Here is a 20,143-nt window from a genome sequence, read left to right as displayed (position 1 = left end):
TGGCTGTCCGGGCATGCTGGGAGTTGTAGTTTTGCAACAGCTGGAGGCACCCTGGTTGGAAAATACTGGACTAAGCAAACAAAAACAGGGAACACAGAGTCAAATCCGGGACCTCAAATTACTGCGGAAGTAACACCGTATTACCTGACTGGGACCACTCACCTCCATTTACAATCCTGCTTGACACCAGTCGTGTTATTTCTGTCGCCGTCGCCAATTCTCCTGCTTTGGTCTTGGATGACACGGGAAAATGGAATTCCACAAAAAACGTTCTGCCAGAAGAAAAAAGACGGGACATAAGAGATGGTAAAGTCAAGGTTAAATTCTGACAATTTATCATAGTGTTGATGAAAGGCACTTAGGGCTATAACACTGCACACACTGATCTTTTACATTGATCAATGGTTTCTCATAGGAAACCATTGATCGATGATTCTGCCGCTTGACTGCTCAGGCCTGGATCTCAGGCACTGAGCAGTCATTCAGCAATCGGACACCAGGAGGAAAGGTAAGGGACCTTCCTGCTGTGTCTCAGCTGTTCGGGATGCCACGATTTCGCCGCGGCGATCCCTAACAGCCCTGTGAGCTAGCCGGCAACGTTTTAGTTTCACTTTAGACGCGGCGATCAACATTGAACGCCGCATCTAAAGGGTTAATAGTGCGCGGCACCCCGATCAGTGCCGCGCGCTATCACTGCGCGCCACTGTTCACGGGCCTGACCCGCGTTATAGAACGGGAGCGGACTCAGGACGTACCGGTACGTCCTGGGTCCTTAACAGGTTAAAAAGGCGCAACATTTGGCGCAAACCAACTCCATAAAAAAGTGGCATAGAAAACAAATTACTAAAATTTGTTGAAATTACTCATTAAAAGGGGTACTCCAGGGAAGTTAAGAAAAATAAAAAGTCCCCAAAGCCACCATTATACCTGTTCTGTGTCCCCTGTAGTTTTTTTTGCAGCACAGACTACAACTCCCAGAAGTCAGTGCAGCTCTGTATAATGGCTGCCAGCCAATTGCTTTCACTTTCACTATGTTTGTGTACATACTGCGTGGTTGTAAACAGTCAGCCTTACACACTACATGTCTTTTCTTTTAAACTATCCTTTCCCCCAGCAATAAATCATGCTGTGCTCTGAACGGCAGCAGTCAGTAATTTGATCTATGCAGACAAAGAACAGGGCTGAGGAGACAGACTCTTCACTGAGCTTCTCTCACAGCACACAGGGAGAGGAGGGGGAGGTGAGGTGTGTCTGTACAGACAGAGCTCTAGACCACACAGAGATCATGTGGTGTTGTCTTGAAGGGAGGGGATGAGCTCTCACTGAGGAGACAAGGTGGATTTGAGAATGACATATTTCTCCCACTTCCTGCATGTAAGTGACAGCTGAAAGAGGAAAACTGCTTTATTTAGCTAATGAATGATATTTAGACAAACACATAGCTTTGTGAGAGGGAAAGGATGGGCTATGGGTTTAGTTTCATGGAGTACCCCTTTAATATAAGCAGATCACCTTGGTATCAGCAACGGTTGCTATCAACAACCGGGACACGCGGCTAACACCCGATATCGCAGATCGGGCCCATGTCCGGTATTAACCCTTTAGATGCTGCAATCAAAGTTGATCACGGCTTCTAAAACGGGAGAAATTCATGCCGGCTAGCTCAGCGGAGCTGTTCGGGACCGCCGCGGTGAAATCGCGGCGTCTCAAATAGCTGAGAGGACAGCGGGAGGCTCCTTACCTGGCTCCACGCTGTCTGATTGGCGTTTGATTGCTCTAACCCTGAGATCCAGGCTTGAGCAATCAAGTGCAGATATGATCAATGCTATGCTATGGCATAGCACTGATCAGTGAATGGAATAAGTGTAATGCATGTTATAACCTGCATTACACTGATTGCAGGCACTGATCAGTGCTATGCCATAGCATAGCATTGATCATTGTTATCTGTGCTTGATTGCTCAAGCCTGGATCTCAGGCTTGGAGCAATCAAACGATGATCGGGCAGCGTGCTTCTACATATGTAGTATCGCCACATGTGTAAATGTCCGAACTATAAAAAATATATTGTTAATTAAACCGCACAGTCAATGGTGTATGCGCATAAAAAATTCCAAAGTCCAAAATAGCATATTTTTGGTCACGTTTTATACCAAAAAAATTAATAAAAAGTGATCAAAAAGTCCCATCAAAACAAAAATCATACCGATAAAAACTTCAGATGACGGTAGTTATGATTTTTATTCGAAGTACGACAAAATCAAACCTATATAAATAGGGGATCATTTTAATCATATGTACCTACAGAATAAAGATAAGGTGTCATTTTTAAGTAAAAATGAACTGCGTAGAAACCGAAGCCCCCAAAATTTACAAAATTGCGTTTTTTCTTCCATTTTGTCGCACGATTTTTTTTTTCCGGATTCGCTGTAGATTTTTGGGTGAAATGACTGATGTCACTACAAAGTAGAATTGGTGGAGCAAAAAAATAAGCCATCATATGGATTTTTTAGGTGCAAAATTGAAAAGGTTATGATTTTTACAAGGTAAGGAGGAAAAAACGGAAAACCGGTTAAGGGGTTAATTTTTTTCATTTTTTTTTCATTTGAAAACATATTTCAATATGGTTAGGATGGACATGTTTAGAAGTCTGGATATTTGGTACAATTAAGTTTAAAAACCATAATTGTTTACATGTTTATCCTAATTATTACTTTTAAAATAAAATTTTAGTTTTTACTGATGCAAATGCATGAGCAGGTGCATCAATCACATCCCACCACCAAATGTTAGGGACGCGCCCCCTTCCCCTCATCGGATTTATAACCCTGTGAGCTAATAAAAAGATGTAAAATGAAATGTAAAATCAAGGACATTCATAATGAAGCTACTAAACCGCCAGCAGTAACACACAAGGAATCACCTCTGAACGATCACATGATTTCAAGCAGTTATCCAGGAAAAGCAAAAAACAGCAGTAGGTTGTGTGTGGAATTACAACTCTGTTTAACTGTTTTTAGAAGAAATCTACTCGATTTTACTAATCCTGGATAACTCCTTTAATAGATTAGGAAATTTAAGGAGATCTGTAGTGCTCTGAACTCCTTCGGATAGGGGATAAGTTTTAGATCGCGGGGGGTCCGAGCGCTGGGGCCCCCCGCGATCTCCTGTATGGGGCCGCGGCAATGTACAGGAAAAGGAGATTTTTGTTCTTACCGTAAAATCCTTTTCTCGGAGGATCCATTGGGGGACACAGACCTTGGTATATGCTGTTGTTGCTAGGAGACTTGACACTATGGAAACCAAAAAGTTGGCTCCTCCCAGCAGGATATACCCGCCTACAGAGCCTGAGGTAATCAGTTTAGTCACCAAGCAGTAGGAGATGACCGAGAGGCAGAGAACCAAGACCAGTCTGAGGCAACCAGAACAAAAAATAACCGAACACATCCTCGGACAGGTAACCAAACACAGGAACACCAAAGAAAGGGCGGGAGCCGTGTCCCCCAATGGATCCTCCGAGAAAAGGATTTTACGGTAAGAACAAAAATCTCCTTTTCTCTATCGGCTCCATTGGGGGACACAGACATTGGGATGTACCAAAGCCGTCCCTTGGGTGGGTAAGGAATCAGTCAGGTGAACGGCTGGACCACCGCTGCCTGCAACATCTTACAGCCCAGAGTAGCATCAGCTGATGCAAAAGTATGAATCTGGTAGAACCTTGTGAAAGATAGCAAAGACGGCCACGTGGCCGCTTTACAGAACTGCAAGGCCGAAACCACGAAGTGAAAGGCCCAGGATGCCCCGAAAAACGGCAGAATGAGCCAAAACCCCGAAGGGGGAATCTTCCCCTTGTAGCGGAAAGCAGACCGGATCCACCGAAAAATGGTGGCCGTAGAAGCAGGTGGTCCTGTAAGACGACCTTCCGGAAAAACAAAAAAAGGAGTCACACTGCCGAAAGGAAGTGACTGAGATATAAGTCCGAACAGCCCTCTCCACAACCAGTTTGTGGAGCAAACTCCCTGGGATGAGAAGGGGCCGGACAAAAAGACGGCAGGACGATGTCCTCATTGAGATGAAAAAGTCGAAACCATCTCAGGTAAAAAGGAAGGACCTGGACTGGAAAACAACTTGTCCTGGTATACAACCAGGAAGGCAGAACGGCAGGAGAAAAATGCCAGCTCTGACACCCACCTAACAGAGGTAAGAGTAATAAGGAACGCCACCTTCCAGGGAAGGAGGCAAAGAGGAATGCCCCTGAGAGGTTCAAAAGGAGCGCCTTGCATGGCACCTAAGACCAAGTGTAAGTCCCAAGGGGGAGAAGGGGACCGAGAAGGAGGGGCAGTGTGTGCCACTCCCTGAAGCAGGTCTGGACATGAGAATTGAACGCCAGAGGACTTTGAAAAAGAAAGAAAAGGGCCCTAAAGGGAGCGGAGAGCCAACCCCTGAGCCAACCCTGACTGGAAAAGGAAAAGGGGTCGGGGAAGGAAAACCACGACCAGAGAAAAAAGGCTTAGATTCACACCAATGAAAATAAGACCGCCAGGTATGGTGGTAAATCTTCTCGGAGGAAGGCTTGCGAGCCCTCAGCATGGTGCAAACGACTTGGGAAGAGAAACCGCGGTCTCAACCTCCACGCCGTCAAAACCAGAGACGGTAAATAGGAGGTCTGGGCGAGAGGGAAGGTACAGCGGCAAGTCGTTAGGAGCCTGACCGCGATGACATACCATGCCCGCCGGAGCCAGTCTGGGTCACGAGAATGGCGGGAACGCCCACTGCTGTGAGTTTCCTCAGGACTCTGGAATGAGAGGAAGGGGAGGAAACAGATAAGGTAAGGCAAAGCCCGACCAAGAGAGAGGAACGCTTCAGTTGTGGCGGGACTAGTAGAGGTCCACGCCTGGAGCGCCCTAGAGGTTGCAGGTCACTGCAAACACCTCCAGATGTATGGACCACTCGCCTTGGACGGCTGAGGACCAGCTGAGACAGACCATCTACCAGTTGAGTATGTCCGGAATGAAGATCGCTGAGATGGTCGGAAACTTGAGTTCTGCCCAGAAGGGAATTTCCCGAAGAAGCAAGCAAAGATAGAATTGCCCTAGTCCCAGCATGTTGATGGGGAGAAGGGCTTCTGGGGGGGGGGGGGGGGGACCAAGACCCCAGACCGGCCGGTCCTTGAAAACACCTCCCCAATCCAACAGACCGGCAGGAAAGGGAAGGAAAGAGCGCCCCTGAAAAGCAGGGGGAAACAAAGCCACCATAGAAGGGACCAACAAGACTGTCGAGAGAGAAAGGGGACCTGTCCCACCGGAAAAGAATCACCAGTTGAAGAGGTTGGTGATTAAACTGTGCGAATGGCAAGGCCTCCACAGCCGCCAGCAACCGACCCAGGACAGTATGCAAAAGCGAATGGAAACTGGAGAAGGATGCCGAAGTTAACTGACTCCTGACAAGAGAGTCAGTCGAATGTCCGGCAGAGTCGAACTGGAGCCCCAGGAGAGGGGTTGAACTTGTCACGATTAACCATCCAACCGAAGAGAAAACAAGGGTTGGAGGATGAGACTAAGACTCCCCAGAGACTGGGCCCTGGTTGGAGCTCTGATCAGGAGGTCGTCCAAGAAAGGAATCACTGAAACAACTCTTGTCCGTAACAGGGCTATCACAGCTGTCAGGTCCTTGGTAAGGACCCGCGGAGTAGTGGTTAGACCGAAAGGGAGAGCCACAATAGAAAATGGCTGTCCGGAACTGCAAAGCGGAAGTACCGCTGATGACAGGGAAATATTGGAATGTAGAGGCAGACATCCTTGATGTCCATCGAGGGAAGAAAAACTCCCCTTGAACCATGGACTCCAGCACCGAACGGAGAGACTCTATTTGGAATGGGAAGCAGAAGATGCTGGTGGAGATGCTCGAGAACCAAGATTGGGCAAACAGCAATGCCCGTCTTGGGGACCACAAAGAGGTTGGAATAAAAAAAACTTGAAAACGTTCCCCTGAAGGAACAGGGACAATTACTCCCTAGATGAAAGGGAACTGGAACGCGCCCCGAAATGCCTCCGCTAGAGAGGAGGACCGGGGGGTGCGGGAAAGAAAAAAGCAGTCCCATGGAAGGGAGGCAAATTCGACCCTGTATCCGTGGGCTACAACATCCCTGACCCAGGAAACCTGAAAGTGCGTGTCCAGGCATCCTGGAAGAGAAGACGACCAACCACCCGAGAAAAGTCAGCGGGTGGGGGCAGCCCCTCAGGCCGAGGTAGGCCTACGGGTGCCTGCTGGGGCCGCAAAACGGCCGGAACGGTTAGCCGACCTCAGGGATGGACGGGTCAGTAAGGAGGGAGCCCTTTTCCCGTGAAGGCGCCTGGCTGGACCTTTGTCGGTACCAAAGGCCCGCAGGACCGGAAGGAGGAGGACTTCCGATGGAAAGTGGTTCTGCGAGCCTTATCCTGAGGTATAAGGAACTCTTTCGGCCCGTCACCTCACTTCTTGAAGGCTGTGTCCGCATTCAAGGCTATAAGCCATATGGAGCGAAGGAGGGCTACCAGGTAGCCTGTGGCAAAGGCAGCAAAGCGGCTGCGCATGGAAGCAGAACCCAGAAAATCTCTGGCATAGGAGCATTGGAGAGCTAGTCTAGATAAATCCCCTGGAGGGATCCTGAATACTACCCTGGCGGAGTTGGGAGACCATACTGAAAGGGCATCTGACACCCAGGCAGAAGCAAAAGCAGGAAGAAAGGAAGAACCTGCTGTCTCAAAGGCAAATTTTGACAAAGTCTCCACCTTCTTGTCCGCTGGATCCTTGAAGGCAGCCGCATAAGCCAACGGCAGGACAGTTGCCTTAGAGAGGCGGGAGACCGGTAGATCCACAGTTGGAGAGGAGGTCCACCGAGCAATGAGGTCCTTTGCGAAGGGATACCGCGCTTGAACCTTCTTCGTTTTCTGAAACTTTTTGTCAGGGTCCCTTCAGGCGGATTCCAGCAGGGCGTCAAATTCAGCGTGAGAGCTGAAAGTCTTGGATGCCGCTCAGGCATGGAGAAAGGAGACTTCTGGAGACACGTCCGAAGTTCCTGGGTCCTTTAGCTGGAAGGTGTCTCTTATGGCAGAAACCAATGAGTACACCACATCAGGCATATCGGTGAAGCCCTCTGAGTCGGAGACCGAATCAGAAACCTCATCCACAAGTTCTCCAGGTGAATGAGAACAAGGTGAGGCAGCCCTGGAAGAGGTCGGGCACAATGAAAGGCAACTTCTGGAGCAATGTGCAAAGTTCCTGGGTCCTCTAGATGAAAGGTGTCTCTTATGGCCGAAACCAATGAGTTCACTGTGTCGGCAGAATCCGAGCGGTCCTCTGAGTCGGATGCCAATTCGGAAACCTCATCCACAAGCTCTCCAGGTGAATGGGAACGCGCTGAGGTGGCCCTAGATGAGGGAGAGACTGACCCGGTACGCGGCTCTGGAGAGCCAGAGCGGCGACTGCGGGAGCGTCCTCTGGAAGAGGGACGCTTGTGATAAGCTGAGGTAGCGGGGCGAGACCTATGATGGGAACGCCCGTACCTGTCCGAAGACCCTGGGGATGATTCAGAGGAAACACCCCTATTACGTTTGCAAGAAGCGTAGGGAGAAGGGGAGCGAGTTCCCCCGGAGGGCCGACGGAGGGAGGACCTCTCCAAGGCAGTCACCACAGAACGGGAGACCTGCGCCAAGTCGGATATTGACTGTAAGAGGGAAGAAACCCAGGCTGGAGGGAAGGCCGAACCCACCGGGTGTGATAGAACATCCGGGGTAGTAATAGCCGGGGGGTCTGGGGGAGCAGTGGTGCAGGCAGATCAAGTAGGTTCAGCAGAACCAGACATTTTTGTATTACAGGTGTAACAAGTAACTAAGGACCTAGCTATCTGTTTAGAGGAAGGAACAGTTCTGGGCACGGACATATAATAAAAAGGAACAGTCTCACCCTGGTCTGTGTTCCTCAGACTGCTGCTGTGAGCAGAGAGAGGGAGAGAGAGAGAGAAAAAATGCTGGACCAATGGCCAGAGGGGGCGTGTCAATTACCAGGACACTTTTGATTGGCTCTGCAAACCCCCTGCGCACGCACAGCGCCGATTGGAGAGGATTCGCGCCTTCCTGAAGGGCTTCAGCAGCTGTTAATAATAATAATAACCCAGATAATGATGGCGCCCGCTCCCGACCCCAAGCGCACCTTGTGAACGCATATGCGCCTCGGGGGAACGGAGCGGGCGAACACCGTCGGCAGTACACTGCCAAAAACAAAAGTAAAAACTTCTATGCGGCCGGGCTGAAGGAGCGCCAGTCCGCCGAACAGATACGCCACGGCTGCAGAGGACAGCCGCCTCATAGATACTGTGCACCAAACACACACATGCCCGCAATATATAAATGTCACTGCTCAAACCCCAATAAAAACTTTCCCCCATAGAGTAAAAAGGGAGGGAAGAACCCCTCCTGGCCAGTCCCATAAACCCTTATAGAAAAAAGGGTGTCTCCAGCTGTTGAGAGTCCAGTACCCAAGAAAAAAAAAGGGGAAATATACTCGCCTTAGTCAGAAGAACTTACCTAATGAAGACTTCCTGATGAAGCCTTCAGCCATCTTTTAGTCACCTGCATCATGCCGAGCTTGAAAAGCGAGACGAGCAGGGAAAAGTGGGGGACCCGTGAGGTACAACCCCAGGCGCTGGCCGTTGGCGAGAGGGGGTTGACAGTACATCCACGATGTCTGTGCCCCCTCAATCGCAAATGGGGAAACAGTGAACGCTATGTTCCTGAGTCCCCACCTGAAAACAGGAAAATAAAAGGGAATAAGAAACTAAACGTCCCTAAACTAGAAAAAATAAAGTTAGACCAGGTCTGGGAGAGAACCCCGGACCAGTGTCCATCTCCTGCAGACACAAAGCTTAAACTGATTACCTCAGGCTCTGTAGGCGGGTATATCCTGCTGGGAGGAGGAAACTTTTTGGTTTCCATAGTGTCTCCTAGCAACAACAGCATATACCCAAGGTCTGTGTCCCCCAATGGAGCCGATAGAGAAAGGGGGAGTTACGTCCCCGCATGACGGGGCAGCCAGCACGCCCCTCCATATATCTCTATGGGATAAAGTTCAGAGCACTACAGATCTCCTTTAATGTAAGAAGCCACTCTGTAATATTCTTATGATCAGTCATAGTCAGGTGGCAATGGTTATAGAACTCACCGTTTCACCCCTGATACCGGTCTTGGTGGTTTCCCTTTACTTGTCACCTGGTTGCTCTCAGGTTCTATCTTTAAGGATTCCACGATGACCCGCGCCGCATGCATACGGCCCAACTGTGCAAGACGGTCAACACTCAGGTCAAGTGTCTCTGCTCTTGTCCCAACTTTACTGGATCGCTCCGGAGATCTGTATTTTCTTTACAATGAGGAATTTGACAGTTTTTAGCTTTTTTACTTATAGGGGTACTCTGGTGGAAAACTTTTTATTTTCAACTGGAGTACCCCTTTAACTCTGCTACTAGAGGAAGAGAAGTTACCTGGTGGACACGTCTTGCGATATCTGTTCCTCTGTCTCCTGGGGAGTTAATTTAAGCTTTTCCGCCTTTTCATACTGCACAGTTTTAGTTTCCTTTCTTCTAGACTTTGACAGATCATCATCACTGACAATATCACCAGAGCTGTCATCTAAGTTCTGTAAAAAGAAGCAAAGATGCCCTTAAAGTAGCCATATGTGCCCATTCTATGCCTTAATATATACCCCAGCATGTGACAGGTATATGGCGGCTTCTCATCCCTCACCGGCGTCTTGTAGAACAGATTCTCCAGCAGGCTCTGGTCGTACAGGGGATCGTTCAGTTCACTTTCATTGTAGAAATCGCTTCCTGCTATGGACTCAGGGGGTGAACCGGTCCCATCCCAGAACTGGCTGATAGGTATAGGTGAGCTGGCAATGGACAACAAAGGCAACTGCTTAATGGACTGTGCACCAGACGAGAAAATTGCTGTATGTTAACCCCTTGCCGCAAAACGCTGGGTTTATACGGCGCTGCGGCACGGGAGGGTTATGAAGCGAGCTCAGGAAATCAGCAGGCAGGACCCGTGTCTAATGCCGGACATCACCATTCCGGCAGACGTCCGGCATTAACTCTTTAGACGCGGCGATCAAAGTTGATCGCCGCGTCTAAAAGTGAAAGTAAAAGCATCCCGGCAGCTCAGTCGGATTGATCGGGACATCGCGATAAAATCACGATGTACCGATCAGCTAGGACGCAGCAGGAGGGTGCCTTACCTGCCTCCTGCATGTCAGAAAGGTGATTGATTGCTGCAAGCCTGAAATCCAGACTTGAGCAATCAACTGCCAATAACACTGATCAATACAAAGCTATGGCAGAGATCAGTGTGTGCAGTGTTTTAGGCCCCCATGGGAGCTATAACACTGCAAAAAAAAAAAAAAAAAGTTAAAAAATAAAAAGTTAATTTAGCTCATTGAACCCCTTCCCTAATAAAAGTTTGTATCACCCCCCTTTTCCCATAAAAAAAAACAAAAAAAAAAAACTGTGAAAATAAAAATAAACACATGTGGTATCGCCACGTGCGTTAATTCAACTGTACGGTCAATAGCGTAGGCGCAAAAATTCCTAATTCCAAAATAGCGTATTTTTGGTAACTTTTTATAACATAAAAAAATCAATAAAAAGCGATCAAAAAGTCCGATGTAGTTATGATTTTATTTTCCGAAGTAATAAAAAAATCAAACCTATATAAGTAGGGGATCATTTTAATCATATGGACCTACAGAATAAACATAAGGTGTCATTTTTAATGAAAAATGTACTGGGTAGAAACAGAAGCCTCCAAAAGTTACAAAATGGGTTTTTTTCTTCCATTTTGTCGCACAATTATTTTTTTTCCCGATTCACCGAAGATTTTTTGGTAAAATTACTGATGTCATTACAAAGTAGAATTGGTGGCGCAAAAAATAATCAATCATATGGATTTTTAAGTGCAAAATTGAAAGAGTTATGATTTTAAGGAGGAAAAAACTAAAGTGCAAAAACGGAAAAACGCTCAGTCCTTAAGGGGTTAAAGGAGTAGTGTCCAGTCCTGAAAAACTTATCCCCTATGCTAAGGATAGGGGATAAGTTTCAGATAGCAGGGGGTCCAACCGCAGGGACCCCTGCAATCTCCCGTACAGGGCCCGGGCAGCCCGCGGGAGGGGGGCGTGTCGAACAACCGCACAAAGCGGCGGCTGACACGCCCCCTCAATGTAACTCTATGGCAGAGACGGAGCGCTGCCTTCAGCAATCTCCGGCTCTGCCATAGCGCTGTAAGGAAGGGGCGTGTCGGCCGCAGCTTCATGCGGTGGTCAACACACGCTATTGGGCCGGAGAGCCGGGGCCCCGTACAGGAGATCGTGGGGCTATCTGAAACTTATCCCCTATCATCCCTAGGATAGGGGATATGTTTTTCAGGACTGGACTACTCCTTTAATATAGTCATATCTGAAGGAGTCTAAAGAACCAGGATGACATTACACAGAACGTATTAAAAGGGTTTTCTTACCAATGAGTTCAATGGAACTTCCAGTAGACCTTAACACCTTCCACAAAATAGGTTCCATTACATCCTAATTGTAAGTGTTCTAAATGCAATAGGGCAAAGTGGGATAACCAATGGATGGCATGGGGACAGTCTATCTATACCTAGCTAAGCAATTAGGGGGTTCTAATGGGGTACTGTAGCAACTGGCTCTATATCAATGGCCAACAGATCTCCCAAAGTGATTAGTATATACATACATATACAGTGGTCCCTCAACATACGATGGTAATTCGTTCCAAACGACCCATCGTTTGTTGAGGGATCTGTGCAATGTAAAGTATAGGAAGCTATTCTCACCTGTCCCCGCCGCTCCGGACCAGGTCCTCACTGCTCCCGATGCTGTCCCAGGGGCTCCCGATGCTGCTCCGGTGTCTTCTTCACGATCCTCCGGCTTCTTCCGCATCTTCTGCAGGGTCCGGGCCTCGCTTTCTGTGTGCCGGCGCGGCGTGTGTAGTGACGTAATAATGACGCCGGAAAGCGAGGCCCGGACCCCGGAGAAGATGCAGAAGATGCCGGAGGACCGCGAAGTGGACCCGGAGCAGCGGGAATAGGTAAGTGAACCTGACCGGGATGCTTAAACTGCTATCCGACAGCAGCTTAAGTATTTTGCGCTGTCGGATAGCAGTTAATGCGATGGCCCCGACATATAAAAGCATCGTATGTCGATGCTGACATCGACATGCGATGGCCTCTCAGAGGCCATCATATGTCGATTTTATCATATGTCGGGGCCATTGCAGGTCGGGGGGTTACTGTATTAGGCAATAATGCTTTGGAACACATTTATTATACTAGTGATTAAGTGATTGGCTGCAGCGGTCACATGTCATGTGTTGAGAGGGACCAGAAAGAGAATGGCAGGGGGACCCTGGACAATGAGGAGTGAATGCATTTATGGCAATTCCAATAAGACTTTTAGGGCAGATCTAGTTGATAAGTCACAAAAGTCTTTAAAAGGTTTTTTTTTTTTTATCCCCTATCCAAAGGTCCCGCTGCTGGGGAGCCCCGGGATCGCCGCTGCGGCACCCTGCTGTCATTACTGCACAGAGCGAGTTCACTCTGCATGTAATGACGGGCGATACAGGGGACGGAGCAGTGTGATGCCATGGCTCCGCCCCTCGTGACATCACAGCCCATCCTCAATGCAAGTCTATGGCAGGGGGCGTGACGACCGCCACGCCCCCTCCCATAGACTTGTATTGAGGGGGGGTGGGCCGTGACGTCACGAGGGTCAGAGTCTTGACGTAACGATGCTCCGGCCCCTGTATTGCCAGTCATTACGTGCAGAGTGAACTCGCTCTGTGCAGTAATGATAGCGCGGTGCCGCAGCGGCGATCCCGGGGCTCCCCAGCAGCGGGACCGCGGCGATCTGACATCTTATCCCCTATCCTTTGGATAGGGCATAAGATGTCTAGGGGCAGATTACCCCTTTAATGGAGAAAAAAAAAAAGAAAAAAGAAGAAAACACAACAACAAACAAACACAAAAAAAATTGAAGTTTATTGTATCTTGTAACCAATCAGTTTGCAGATCTAATGTTCATGTGACACTGGAAACGGTGATCTGATTGGATCCTGTGTATTATAAGTCAACTTTGTCTGCACTGATTCTCCTCAATAAGGTGTCATTACTGGGGTCCTGGCTCTTACCTGCCCAGAAGCAGCTCTATGGCCCGGGTCTCGGTGGTCATCTCTAACTCCGGAAGGGTGGGTTCTGCGGGTGGCAGGATCATACCACTGCCTGATAAAAGTTGCAGGGTTGCGAGACTCTCCGGTGCTGCCCTAGAGGAGAACAGAATGTTAACTAGACCGATATACCTTAAAAGGGGAAAACTTTTTCTGCATCTTGAACTGATGCCAGAAAGTTAAACAGATTTGTAAATTATTTCTATAAAAAAATCTTTACCCTTCCAGTACTTTTTAGCAGCTGTATGCTACAGAGGAAATTATTTTCTTTTTTAATTTCTTTTTTTGTCTAGTCCACAGTGCTCTCTACTGACGCCTCTGTCCGTGTCCGGAACTGTCCAGAAGCATAGGTTTTCTATGAGGATTTTCTCCTGCTCTGGACAGTTCCTGATACGGGCATCAGGTGTCAGCAGAGAGCACTGTGGACAAGACAAAAAAAAGAATAGAATTTCCTCTGTAGCATACAGGTGCCAATCCTTTTGCTGTAGTTCTTTATACTTGCTTTTTTTAATGCAAAATAAATACATATACAGTGGTCCCTCAAGTTACAATATGAATTGGTTCCAGGACGACCATTGTATGTTGAAACCATTGTATGTTGAGACCAGAACTCTATGGAAACCTGGTAATTGGTTCTAAAGGCACCAAAATGTCATAAAAAAAATAGGAAAAAGTGAGGATTAAAGAAAAATAAGTAGATAACTAATATAGATAAAGCAAATCCTTACATATAAAAGTAAGAAAGATCTGCTGGGAGCTGTAATCACTGTCTATGTCAGTGTTTTCCCAAGCAGGGAGCCTCCAGCATTTGTAAAACTACAACTCCCAGCATGGCCGGACAGCCAAAGGCTGTCCGGGCATGCTGGGAGTTGTAGTTTTGCAACAGCTGGGGGCTCCCTGCTTGGGAAACGCTGGTCTATGTAGAGGACAGGAACTTCTTCGGGGTCCTGTACAGTGCACGCAATTTCCTAAAAACATAACATGGAGCCGCCCTCACCTGGTGTTCAAAGGAGCAGCTAACCCTGGTACAGGTAAAGTGTACAGAACATGTAATACCTCCCTGTACTGTAGGGGGCGCTACCAGACACCAGTCAGTGCATACACTTCAGTAATACAGGTAAAGAGTACTGAACATGTTATACCTCCCTGTACTGTAGGGGGCGCTACCAGACACCAGTCAGTGCATACACTTCAGTAATACAGGTAAAGAGTACAGAACATGTAATACCTCCCTGTACTGTAGGGGGCACTACCAGACACCAGTCAGTGCATACACTTCAGTAATACAGGTAAAGAGTAGTACAGAACATGTAATACCTCCCTGTACTGTAGGGGGCGCTACCAAACAGGAATTCAGTGCATACACTTCAGTAATACAGGTGTTTTACCAGTGAATGCCCATTCTGATTGGTCGGTTCTTCCGGCCATTGACCAGTTTCCCAGATCTGGACTGTCTGTATATTATATGTTGAGTCTGGTTTCAAGTTACAATGATGCAGAAAAGACCATTGTATGTTGAAACTATTGTATGTTGAGGCCATTTTAAGTTGGGGGATCACTGTAATCTCATACAGAACAATCACCTGAGAGACCGTGAACTGTAATGTTCTTTATCCAAGACAGGGGGCAGGACTGACTCTGCCTCGAGGTCAACCTGAGGGTCCATTCGCAGAGCGGATTCCACCATAGCATCTCTTAGTTTGCTGCCCTGATCTAAAAGAGCTGAAAAACAGAAATAAGTTTTATTAGAATATCGTGTGACAGCAGATTTGGGCAGTAAGGGAACGTGAACCTGTCTGGGATATACCTATATCCATTCTAAGATAAAAATACAACGGAAATAGTTATACAAAAAACAGGCAAGACACAATTCTGACAGCTTAAAGGGGTACTCTGGCGCTAAAACCTCTTATCCCCTATCCATAGGATAGGGGATAAGATGCCTGATCGCAGGGGTCCTGCCGCTGGGGACCCCGTGATCTTCCACGCCGCACCCCGTTAGAATCAGTCCCTGGATCGTGTTTGCTCCGGGTCCGATTACTGGCGATCACGGGGACGGAGCATAGTGACATCACGGCTCCGCCCCCGTGTGACGTCACGGATCCCCCCCTCAATGCAAGCCTATGGGCTTGCATTGAGGGGGGGGGATCCGTGACGTCACACGGGGACTTGCATTGAGGGGGCGGAGCGTGACATCACACAGGGGCGGAGACGTGATGTCACTATGCTCAGTCCTCGTGGTCGAGATGGACTAAGCCTGAGGACCTCCAGCGGTTCCGGAAGCCGCTAAAGGTGGGTGCTGCATGGTAGATCCCGGGGGTCCCCAGCGGCGGGACCCCCCGCAATCTGACATCTTATCCCCTATCCTTTGGATAGGGGATAAGATGTCTAGGGGCGGAGTACCCCTTTAAAGGGGTTATCCAGGAAAAAAACTTTTTTTTTATATATCAACTGGCTCCAAAAAGTTAAACAGATTTGTAAATTACTTCTATAAAAAAATCTTAATCCTTTCAGTACTTATGAGCTTCTGTAGTTAAGGTTGTTCTTTTCTGTGTAAGTGCTCTCTGATGACCGGGAACCGCCCAGTTTAGAAGAGGTTTGCTGTGGAAATTTGCTTCTAAACTGGGCGTTTCCTGAGACAGGTGTCATCAGAGAGCACTTAGACAGAAAAGAACAACTCAACTTCAGCGCTAGGACCGTGCGGACACTGCAGTCTCCAATAAACTGCAATGTGTACCGCAAAGTATTTCCGCCTGAAGAATGAGCAACGCCATTCTTCAGGCGGAAATTTCCAAGCGGATTTTCCGTTCACAAATTCCGCTTCACAAATTCCGAAGTGTGAATTTGTGAACGGAAAACCATTCACTATACTGTACATTTTAGCAAGCGGAATTTCGTCCTGCAATTTCAAAGCGGAAATGTAGGCGGAAATTCCGTAGAGTGAACCTAGCCTTAGCGTCCTTCTAGCAATTGGTCGGGGTCTCAACACTCTCCACAACAAGCCAAAAGTTTATTTCTTAAAGTGACAGTGCCCATTTAAAGAGTGCACAATACCACAGGCTTAAGATTAAGCTTTAAAGGGACACTGTCACTTTTTTTTTTTTTTTTTTTTTATATATTAATGAAATTGTTATATAAAATAAGTTTATTTCATTTGTGTGTTTGGTGTGTATTTCATTTATTTAACATTTTATTCATCTTTAAAATTTGCACAGGGGGCTGCCATTACCATGAGCATCTGTGATGACATCACTTAATGACACCATCACAGATGCTCTATGCCACTCACTGGCCTTAAGAACGTTAAGACGATGACCGTCTCATAAAAAAGCATTAGGGACTAGGATACTGTGTTCTGCGCTCGTCTGTCATGCGCAGAACATGGCGACAAAAGAGGAGCCAGCACCATGTTGGTGAAGTCCGGAAGCCTCCGCTGTAAAGCACCTGCGGCTGCTTCTGGAACTATTGTCCTTATCCCCTGCTGGATCTCCTATATATCGGCCGAGCTCCTACGATCCACCCTCCTGATAGTACCGGCAGCCGCAGCCTCGGAACCTGGACTCTGCGCCTCTCTCTGGCTTTCAGTCTGGGGGAGTGCGGAGGATCAGCTGAGAAGGGGGAGTTCGGGTCGGCCCCGGAGCTGGTGTCTGCAGCACAGCGCGTCCCTGACTGAACGAGTACACCTCCAGGTGCTGGCGAAAAAGGAACAACAGTCATATCGTGGATCTCTGTGCCCCCTTGGTCGCAGATCGGAAGACAGGGAGGCCTAGGAGCCATGGATAGCATCCCCGCCACCCTGGGAGATCGGGGGAGGTTGAGGAGCGATGGATGGTATCCCCATCGCCCTGTATAGGGTCCATAGGACACGTCAGGGCACTTCTACTGTTAGTGGGGTACCGGATGCACAGACATCAGGCATGTGAGAACTGACAGGCGGTGGAGGAAACACACAGACCACTGTCTGGCTTACAGTTATGGGTCCATAGTATTGCAACAGGTCACTCCATTGGACACCTCGCACTGGCCAAGGGGTACCGGAATGTCAACCATGGATGCGGCAGATAGGAGATCGGTGACCTGTGGAGGAGGGAATCATAGTGTATAGGAAGGACCCCGAAAAGGCCCTAGGCATCCGCCAGGAATGCAAAAGCCCTGTAAGGGCACCGGACCGGAGCCGTATGGAATGTATCCCCTGAATCTTCAGGAACCGCATAACGGCCCGCCACCGCGGTTCGCATATGCTCCATCGGGGGGGGGGTCGCAGCTGCGGAAAGGATCTCTGTGCCGATACCTGAGCAGTAAATCGCGTGCCCCGGCAAGTCTCCGCACAGCTGACTGTGAGCGCAGGGAGCCGCGAAACTAAACAATAGCGGTGATGCAGCGTGCTGTAGGAGCGCTTGCCGCTCAGAGGCGGGGGGGGGGGGGGGGTGACAGCGGTGCCCGACAGCCTCTAACATGCCTGGTAGCATAAACAACTACTGCAGCGCCCTAAGCATGTAGGGCTCGCTGCGGGAGGAGGGGCGGAGCTAAGCTCCGTTCATGAGAGGTGCAGAAAGGTGCTGGGCTCTTCCTGTTCGGCGCTCCCAAGACAGCGCCGACAGAGGGGGGAGAGAGTCCTCCCTCAGTTAGTTTCCAGATTCCCGCGTCGAGCATGAGGAGAAGGAGAAGGGGGGAGGAGCTACCTGCCACCATCATGGGTCCCGCTGGCCAGCAAGCGCCGGAGAAGATTCGACCAGCTGAAGTAAAGAAAATCAGCGGCCGCAGAAAGTACTGGGAGCTGCTGCAAAAGCCGGCAGCTGCCCTGAGTAAGAAACTGCTGCTGTAACTGTGAGTCCACGGGCGGGCGGAGGGGATGATATACTCACCCACGGTCTTCTTATACTCACCAGACGGCTTCAACCAGCTTATGGCCACGCCGCATCATACCAGGCTAATATAGTGGGGCGAGCAGGGGCAGTGGGTGACCCGGACCCAGGGTACAACCTCCAGGCACTGGCCGTTGGCGACAAGGGGTTAACAGTACATACTCTGTCTGTGCCCCTTTGTCGCATATGGGGGAACAGGTAGCGCCATGCTCCTGAACTTCCACCTGAAAATGAGAAACAAAAGGGAGGGAAAAAAAAAAGCTAACAAAACAACCCTTACTACAAAATAATAATAAAAAAAGACCAGGTCTGGGGAGCACCAGACCTGTGTCTGCCTCCTGCTGACACTAGCTAAAACTGATTACCTCACTTCCAGTGGGCGGGTATATCCTGCCAGTGAGGAGCTGACTTTTTTTTTCCTAGTGTCAGCGCCTCCTAGTGGCAAGAGCATATACCCATCTGTAAGGTGCCCCCCCAATGAAGAGCGACCAAGAAATCTAGTTTCGCTTGTCTACCTTCCTCTTTTGTCTGTGTGCATGAAAGGGGGGGGGGGGTAGTCTTTTCAGTTCCACTGTGTTCACCATTTTGTTGGTGTCTAAAGAGTGGTAAAGAACAGACAACTGGATGTCACCTCCAGAGCTGGGTCATTGCAGACTAAGGATAAGTTCACACTACAGAATGTCCGCACAGAGAATCTCTGTTCGAACATCCCGCAAACTGCACAGGAAAACGTCGTCTTATAGACTGTTATGCATTCCGTGTGGAGTCCGCAGAAAGAAAGAACACGTTCATATAACAGCAAAATAATAAGTACAGGTTTGAAGGTGACTGGAGGATAAGATTAGCATACTGTCTGCAGGTTTGGAGGTGACTGGAGGATAAGACATTATAGAACAGATCATGTGCCATTCAGAAGCCTGGGAAAGCTGTGTGTGACAGTCAGACCCTGTAAGTATTACAGGGCCATGAGTCATTAAAAAGAGTTTGAATGTCACACACAGCTTTTCCAGGCTTCCGAGTGGCACATAATCTGACAAGCACTGACACATTCCTTGCCATTCAGAAGCTATTGGAAAGTTGTGTGTGACAGTCAGACACTGTAATGACTCATGGGTCTGTAATGATTACAGGGTCTGACTGTCACACACAGCTTTCCCATGCACCTGAATGGCTAAAAATGTGTTAGTGCTAAGCAGGTCACGTGCCATTCTGAAGCCTGGGAAAGCTGTGTGTGACAGTCAGACCCAGTAATCAATACAGGGCTATGAGTCATTAGACAGTCTAAATTAGTGCTGGGCGTTATGACCAAAAATGAGTATCACAGTATTTTTCTAAAGTATCACGGTATTTCTTTTTTTTTTTTACATTCAGACTTGCATTGAGGTGGCGTAGCGGAACTAAATGATCTGAACACTGGGGCAGTGGAGTACCCTTTTAAATAGATGTAACAAACAACCCTACAGCCTCCAGCTGTTGCAAAACTACAACTCCCAGCATGTTGGACTATATAGTAGTGTATAGTATAGGTCAGTGTTTCCCAACTAGGGGTGCCTCCAGCTGTTGCAAAACTACTACTCCCAGCATGCCCGGACAGCCGTTGGCCTACTGTAGGTATAGTATATTATACAGACCCCTGTCCATCCCAGAACCCTGACTCACCTTCCCAGTTGCTGCAGGGATCGTCCGGGGAGGGTGAGCCGGGCCATCCATCCTTCCTGTAGTGTCCGGCGGCATTCGGGGGAGGAGGGTGAACCGGTCCGGGCTGTCCTTCTCCGGGGGGGGGGGGTCCTCTTCTCCACTCCGGGCAGGCTCTGGCCTAGTAACGCTGCATAGACGCCGCTGCGCAGTGACGTCCGTGCGCAGCGACGCACCTGACGTCACGGCGAAGCGGCGTCTATGCAGCGTACTAGGCCGGAGCCTGCCCGGAGTGGAGAAGAGGACCCCCCCGGAGAAGAAGGACAGCCCGGACCGGTCCACCCTCCACCCGGAATGCCGCCGGACACTACAGGAAGGA

At 48.8% G+C, this 20,143-nt stretch overlaps 1 protein-coding gene across 3 annotated transcripts in view; it reads right to left on the bottom strand.

Moving 5' to 3' along the window:
- C2CD3 (C2 domain containing 3 centriole elongation regulator) overlaps positions 1-20,143 on the bottom strand; it is a 97,684-nt gene that overhangs the window by 59,812 nt on the left and 17,729 nt on the right. For all 3 annotated transcript variants that reach the window (XR_008889436.1, XM_056561115.1, XM_056561113.1), the window contains exons 6-11: positions 14,848-14,986; positions 13,229-13,360; positions 9,777-9,921; positions 9,515-9,669; positions 9,199-9,393; positions 163-272 (exon numbers count right to left, since the gene is read on the bottom strand). Coding sequence is in view for 2 of the 3 variants with exons in the window: in XM_056561115.1 (XP_056417090.1) it covers positions 163-272; positions 9,199-9,393; positions 9,515-9,669; positions 9,777-9,921; positions 13,229-13,360; positions 14,848-14,986 (876 nt within the window). In the remaining variant the exon portion in view is untranslated. The remainder of the gene's footprint in view (positions 1-162; positions 273-9,198; positions 9,394-9,514; positions 9,670-9,776; positions 9,922-13,228; positions 13,361-14,847; positions 14,987-20,143) is intronic.

The sequence above is a fragment of the Hyla sarda genome, chromosome 2, assembly GCF_029499605.1.
Source record: "Hyla sarda isolate aHylSar1 chromosome 2, aHylSar1.hap1, whole genome shotgun sequence".
NCBI classification, from domain to species: domain Eukaryota; kingdom Metazoa; phylum Chordata; class Amphibia; order Anura; family Hylidae; genus Hyla; species Hyla sarda.
This window is presented reverse-complemented; position numbering and strand designations above follow the sequence as displayed.